This window comes from Cetorhinus maximus, chromosome 3, assembly GCF_964194155.1.
Source record: "Cetorhinus maximus chromosome 3, sCetMax3.hap1.1, whole genome shotgun sequence".
In the NCBI taxonomy this organism is placed as follows: domain Eukaryota; kingdom Metazoa; phylum Chordata; class Chondrichthyes; order Lamniformes; family Cetorhinidae; genus Cetorhinus; species Cetorhinus maximus.
In genome coordinates, this window is record NC_135881.1 from 123,019,148 (window position 1) to 123,026,485 (window position 7,338).

Consider the following 7,338-nt stretch of genomic DNA (forward strand, 5'->3'; position numbering starts at 1 on the left):
AAATCACTTCCTCATGTGTATTGATGTAATGTGGTAATATATCTTTCAGCATCCTTCCAGCTATGAAAGATGATGGATATGCGGCAAATAAATCCATTTCAGGTGAGTTGTCTTCATATTGGCTGAAGAGGTCAATCCTTCAGAGGCAGGTTCTGCCATAAGTGCCACACATGAAACCATGTCCTTGTAAGCTGTTATTATTGGCATTGGCGTCTGTTGCCAAGCTGTGGTCATCATGGTATTGCATGCCAGTCCACAGAAGGGGTCACTATTTTCCTCTGTCATCAGATAGTGTCTCCCAGGTTCGACAGTCAATGTCTAAGCCTTCATGTCACACTTGCAAACATTCTTGGAGCGGAGCTTTGGGCATCCTATTGGTCGTCTGGCTTTGGCTACCTCACCACACATAAAGTCCTTGGGTACGCAATCATCTTCTATCCTGCAGATGTGCACAAGCCAACAAAGCTGCTTCTGTTTGTTGAGTGTTAACAAAGTTAGTTCTCCTTTGAGAGGGCTGCCGCGTTCATGATTTTACCCTGCTAGGATATACCCATAATGCGACGCAGATAGTGAAGATGGAAATTGTTGAGTTTCTTTTCTTGATAGCCACAAACCATTCATGTTTCATAGCCATACAGCAAGGTTCTGAGAACACAGGCCTTATAAAACATCATCAGGTCCAAAGGGTCAGCTTGAGGTTATTCCATACACATTTGTGAGTCACCCAAAGTTGCTTTCCCTAAGTGTACATCAAGTTCTGCATCACAGGACAGGTTGTTTTAGGAGTTGGATTATAATTAAATTTCTGAGCATTCTAAAGTTAAGAAGTGCAAGGCCTGACCAGAAAGCCATCTCATATCATTTTACCAGGAAAGCTTTGAGGATGTTTTGGATTTTCCTACCATCTGCATTTGTATCACTAATCAGGATGTTAGCACAACTAAAAATGCACGTATAGTTGAAACGCCAACTTGTCGGTGAGGTCCCAGCTGTTCTGATTTTTGGTGATCCCACACGAACCCAATGAGAGCCACGTGAACATGCAATGATCAGGGTAAACTGATACAGTTATCATCCCATCTTCACCTCTGCCCACTGGATTCCCACTCCCACCCACCAAATTTAGGAAATAAAAGCCAGGAGGTGGGCATTTTGAGTCATCCTTAAAAGGATCCTCAGCTACAGTCAGGGAAAGCTGGGGGTAAATTTTTACTGCAATTCTTTGTGGATTTTCACCATGAAATTTCATCTTGCTGCTGTAGGTACTACGGAAGTTTAGCTGGTGTAATAAACTGGTGTCTCCTTTCATTCTAGATGCTTCCACCCCTCCCATTTAAGGTGCTGCTACAACCCCCTCAAAATCAACCGTGTTGCTAGATTTCACCCCCTCAGGTTGGCGAGCTGCCAGCAAGGAGGGAGTTTCATGCTGGCAGAACTCTACATTAATAGAAGGCCGGAACACTGAAATGGCTCAGGCCCATGCTGATTTTAAAAAGTAGGCACAGCATAGGCCTGATTTATCCTGAAATTGAAACTCACCACCTATTGCTCCAGTTTGATATGACATCTAGTTTAAAAAGTGCTCAGAGGTCCATTGGATCTCTCGGTATTTCATTAATTGACTGCAGCCCACCTAATGTTTTGAGAAAGATGCTGTTGCTGCCCGCATTATCATTCAAGAAAAGTCATGGGGTTGGAGTGGGGCTGAGGGATTTAGAGAAAATTAAGCTCTGTGCATGTGGGCAGGGCATGAATTATGTGAGCCAAGTGTGAGTAAAATGCATTAAAAATGAATTATTTTTATTAACATAACATGCCAGCCCTCTAATGAGTGCCTGTTGTGACTCAGTGGTGGCTGTCAGTCAGAAAGTTCTGGGTTCAAGCCACACTCCATAGATTTGAGCACGAAATCTGGGCTGATACTCCAGAGGGTGAAGTGCTATCTTTCAGATGGGATATTAAATCACGGCCCTGTCTGCTCTCCCTGGGAGATGTAAAAGATCCCATGACAGTGTTCAAAATAAAGCACAGAGAGTTCCATCTGATATCCTGGCCATTGATTATCACTCAGTTAACATGACTAAATAGATTATTTGGTCATAAGCACATTGCTGTTGTGGAATCTTGCTGTGCAAAATTGGCTACCCACATATCCAACATTACAACAGTGACTATATTTCAAAAGTGGTTAATTGGTTGAAAGCACTTTGGGATGTCTGAGGTTGTGGAAAGCATGATATAAATGCAAGCTATTTCTTTCTATAGGAGAAAATAATAGAACAATGCTTTTCGCTATGTGTTTCTCTTAAATAAAGGAATATTTCAATTAAATACTGACCCTGGGTGAGCCGCTTTCATTTTCATCAAATTCTTTGCTTTGTAGCAGCCTTGTTCGTGTCAAGAACTGAGAAAATTTTTCACTGACTGTTATTCAGCAGCGCCAAGTTCTCACCTGTCACTGCACCTCCATTGGCACCCAAACTGCTACAAAACCCATGTGTTACAAAGGTTAACATCCTTCCTTTTTAATAGACAGGAAATACTTTGTTAGAAAACAAAATTTCCAGCATCCGCAGTTTTTTGCTTTTATCTTAGTGAACACTTTGTTAGAAGTGGTTTCCCCTCTCCTTGAATGTAAATTGCGTAATTGTCAGTGTGGTAAAATTTAGCGAATTGAATTGGTCAATTTTGAGGAATGCGTATGTGGGGGGAAAAAATTAACAATTGAATAGTTTTATCACTTCCCCTCCTTCCCATGTAATTATTACTGAGGTCGCCTATATGTGTTGGACAAGGCAATGCCGCGTAATTGAAATTAGGTAACAAGCCTGTAAATCTGACGTCAGCAGAATCCTTTTACAAATATAGGATTTTCCCGAAAGGTAGGGATAATAAATAGTGAAGAAAAGGGCTGGAGAGAGTTATAAATTTCAGAGCCTTGTGCAAACTCCGAGGAAGAGCAATTCGACATGAAAGCTGTCCAATGTTAGTGAACTTTGCACCCAGTTGTCGATGAATATTTCCTTTCAGAGAGAGTTTGGGGGAGTTTTCGTTTCTCATTTCATTTTATCTCTTTTCCTGCAGATTTCTGCCAAGCTGTCTTGGTGCTGTTTGCAAGAGGCGCTGCTTTCCCACTGGCGGATCTGACCGGAAGAGCGGAGCGTTTGCCTGCAGCAGCTCAGACCTGTGCAGCCTGTCCCTCTCTGGCCCTGGAGATCCAGAACACAGCGGCTGGTCTGCGGAACACACAGGTCAGCGCTTAGGTGGGGGGCAAAAAGACTGCGAATTGAGGCTGGCGATTGGGGGGGGAGCTGGAGAATCAGGGACCCGGGGAAGGAGTCGCTTTGCACTCACTATGTGACTTTTCTTTCCCTTTCCAGCTGTGTGAGTATTTCTCGTTCTGTGACGGAGACTGGAGCTCGCTGCTCAGTTACGATTTCGACCTGCCGCAAATCCGAGCTCAGGACAGATGCTTAAAGATGGATTTTCACAGGGTGAGTGAGAAGGAGCAGGAGCAGGGGTTCCCGAGTAAATTCAAATCTGTCCTGCACATTGTACCTGCAGGTGCTCCCCGCTGTTACCTGAAGTTGCCCAATCGCTGAACTCACCTCTCCTGTGGGTTTGAGCGCCTACAATGGATGAGCAACACCGTGTTATGCCTGCAGCCTCATATCTCCCTCCTTTGGCAAGTGGGAGGCTTGGATCACAGCCACCTGAATGCCGGTGTGATGTTAGTAAATTGCTGCAATCACTGGAATCTTTGATAATATTAAACATGCAAAACCAGTGACCAGTGGATCACCTGGGCATTTTTGGTCTTCAGTATCAGCGTTTTGAAAACTTGTTCTGGGTCAGTTACTGCTAGAGCCCAGAAGCTGGGAGTAATGCATGACTGCCTCCTAGAGCAGAAGTAATGCCACTCCTGATAATGAAACCAGTCACTGGGGGTAACCACCTAACTGTACCAGCCGGAAAACCAAGTTACCAGATGTAAAATCTGCAGCATAACAGGAAACACTGAACCAGGGAAATTGTTAAGAGTGGCATAGATTTCAAACCCATCAAACACGGAGGAAGAAAGATTCTCTCTGTGCACCACGTGTGTCAAAGTCATGGACCCATTTATAGAAGAACATATCCGCCTTTCGTGAACAGTCTTAGCCGACAGTGTGTTTATTTTCAAGGATGACATTTGAAAAAAAGACAAAATGGCCTCCCTCTGTGCTAGAAGATTCTATGAATCTGATGCTAACAAATGCAATTGTCACTTTTGATGAGCGATACTGAATAGGTCTGAGGAAATGTCCATTCTGATCATTGGTTTCTCTAGATACAAATAGAGTAAGAATCAGTGCCAAACTTACTTCTGAAGCCAGTTAGTTAGCACTAGTTTAGGTTAAATGATTGAATATCCAAATCGGGCCCTTTGGAACAACACATTCGGATTGTGATTGCCTCCTTTAAATAGCTAAGGATGACCATGTAAAGAGGCACATGTGCAGTGCCATTTTATCGACCTGTCAGGTAATGGTAACATTTTGACAGTTGTTTGGTGAACAGCTGTTGGACGTGGCTGGACTCACTGCAACAACTTGAGATTGTTGGTGGGTTTGCCCATCTTTATCAGCATGGGCAAGAGCTGCTTCCATTTGACTTTCATATTGACCCTTACAATATCAAGCCAGTCCTCCACAGCTTAGCATTTCTTACCATTCCAGCTGATACACTAAGGCTGGTCTTATCAATTGCTGCAACCAGCATGCAGCCTCACCTACCAGCCAGGGAGATGGGGAAATTATGAGCACAATGCCTGTCATTTTCCATCCATGGTAAGTAGTGTGGATGTATAAAATTAGCCCTATAATAACTAAGGCTGAATAGTCACCTAATATTACCTAATATAAGGCTAATGAGATTTTTGAGTAGTTTTAATATCGTATTATAGATTTACAATATCATTAAATGTATATTTTACTCCTTAGGAAACCATGGATGGTGGCATAGTGGTAATATCACTGTACTAGTAATCCCAAGGCCCAGGCTAATGCTTTGAGGACATGGGTTCAAATCCCAACATGGGAGCTGGTGGTAATTCAATTAATAAATCTGGAATTGAAAGCAGTAATGGTGACCATGAAACTATCATCAATTGTTGTAAAAAAGTCATCTGGTTCACTAATGTCCTTCAGGAAAGGAAATCTGCCATCCTTACCTGGTCTGGCCTATGTGTGACTCCAGACCCACAGCAATGTGGTTGACTCTTAACTGCCATCTGAAATGGCCTAGCAAGCCACTCAATTCAAGGGCAATCAGGGATAGAAATAAATGCTGGCCCTGCCAGTGATACCTACATCTCACGAAAGAACAAAGAAATACCATATGGCTATGAACTATTGGCAAGCATACTTGATAGCACTCTAACACACTAAAATGTAACCTTCTCATGTTGTCTATTTTAGAGGGCAGAAGAATGTAAAGCATATACTTTGATATCCTGCAAAATATATATTTTTGTATGAATTAATCAAAGGTCATAAGTTCTTAGAGAATATGTTGAATAAATGTACTAACCTTTAAATATATTGAAACCTTCTTTTCAGGAAACCTGCCTCAAAGCGATTGGCTCTGGCCTTCGGAAGTACCAGCCCTTTTTGTTATTGGTGGAAACGTCCATCGCGAGTTCAAATGACCAAGTGACATGGATGCGTTCCAGCACCCAGCGCCTGGCTGAATTGGTCATGAACCAGGTAAGTGTGCACAGAAACAGTTACTAAAGTAGCCTCTGACAGTCAGTGGATATATTTAATCTGAAAACCCAAGTCACTAACTATTCTGTTTCCTTTTATTTCAGATAAATGCTGAGTTTGGTAGCACTGATCTTGGTGAGAGCGAGTTGGAGGTTTCTGCCTCAGACTTGGAGTCAAGTACAGATTGGAACCGACAGGTGAAAGTGCATGTCATTCTTCGGGACTTCACTAGATTCATCGAGAAAACAGCCCGAGCCATTCGTTTCATGACAGCGGTATCAAGTCCCTGAACTGAAACAACAAAACCCTCAATGTATGAACGTTATAGTTCAACATAGGATACAAAAATCCACAAACAAAGTGGATGAATGTTGTTCTGTAAAAGAACTCAATAGATTGTGAAAGTGCACTTGCACTATTACTGTAAACTTTAAAGTTGAATTTTTTTTACTTACATAATATTTCGATTTTTTAAATCTTTTTTTGTTAAAGGGGTAGATATCAGATTTGTAAAGTTATTGTGAATTCTTTTGGGCTTTGATAATTAAAATGGAAATAATGACTGAATTTGCAAAATGAAATATAATTTATGTTGTAAAATCATTACAAATGTCAGCAAATAACTTTTGTGAATCTATAGTGATAAAAATGCTTCTCAACTTCTCCAAATTAAGTGATGAAAATTCCCTCTCCAAAACAATATTGGTTCCCCTTTCAAATAAGCAATATAATTTATGGATTATAAATATATTGATGTTTCTGGTATTAATATTATGATTTAATATATAAATATATTTTATGGAATGTTTATATAATATTTTTTCTGAAAATGTATTTATTACATCATGCTGGCTTTGAAAACTAATTTAATATTTATTAACTATATTTTATTTATTTTCCTTGCTCAACTGTTTTAACATTTCAGATTATATATTATGAATGTCAGTTGTTTTATGTTCACACTAAATATTTAATTTTATATATTTGAATGATTTTGTTGGAGAATTCCGTACAGTGCCATATGGTACATGTGTAAACATATAAAAATTAGAGTTTGTAAAGAGCATTAACCAAAGTGTTTTTACAAAATGGCAAATGACAATAAACGGGCTAGAAATTCATCTTGGATGGTGGCACTAAGCAGTATCATTGCACTGGACACTTGTTTTACGCCTGTGAGATATTTAGTTCTATTGAAGACAATGAAACTGAATACCGGCTGGGAATATGATGGGGGCCTAATGTGATACCACCTGTTTTGTGCTACTACCTTAGACAAAGTTCTATCCCAATTTTCTAATTGTTATTGTTCTCTTGAATTCTTTGAACATTAAAAACTCATGAGGAATAATCAAAAATGATGGATTTTGGTAATGGTCCAGTATTGGACCCCGATCAACATCCTCCTCTTGGCTGTTATTGCCAACACATAGATAGAACTTTGTCTAAGGCAGTAGCACAAATGACAGAGATCAATAATTTTTGGGGGTAAGGTTATCAAGTGAAATGGAGCAAAGGCAGGTAAATGGAGTTGAAGTACAGATCAGCCATGCTCCAACTGAATGGGAGAACAGACTCAAGGAGCTGAATG

General features: G+C 40.6%; 1 protein-coding gene across 1 annotated transcript; it reads left to right on the forward strand.

Annotated features, from left to right (window-relative positions):
- Positions 1-2,870: 2,870 nt before the first annotated feature.
- On the forward strand, positions 2,871-6,284 carry LOC144673179 (interleukin-6-like). The gene is made up of 5 exons (XM_078535148.1): positions 2,871-2,985; positions 3,085-3,251; positions 3,381-3,494; positions 5,601-5,747; positions 5,852-6,284. Exons 1-5 carry the CDS (start codon positions 2,970-2,972, stop codon positions 6,035-6,037), a joined length of 630 nt encoding a protein of 209 aa, XP_078391274.1. The 5' UTR covers positions 2,871-2,969; the 3' UTR covers positions 6,038-6,284.
- Positions 6,285-7,338: the final 1,054 nt, after the last annotated feature.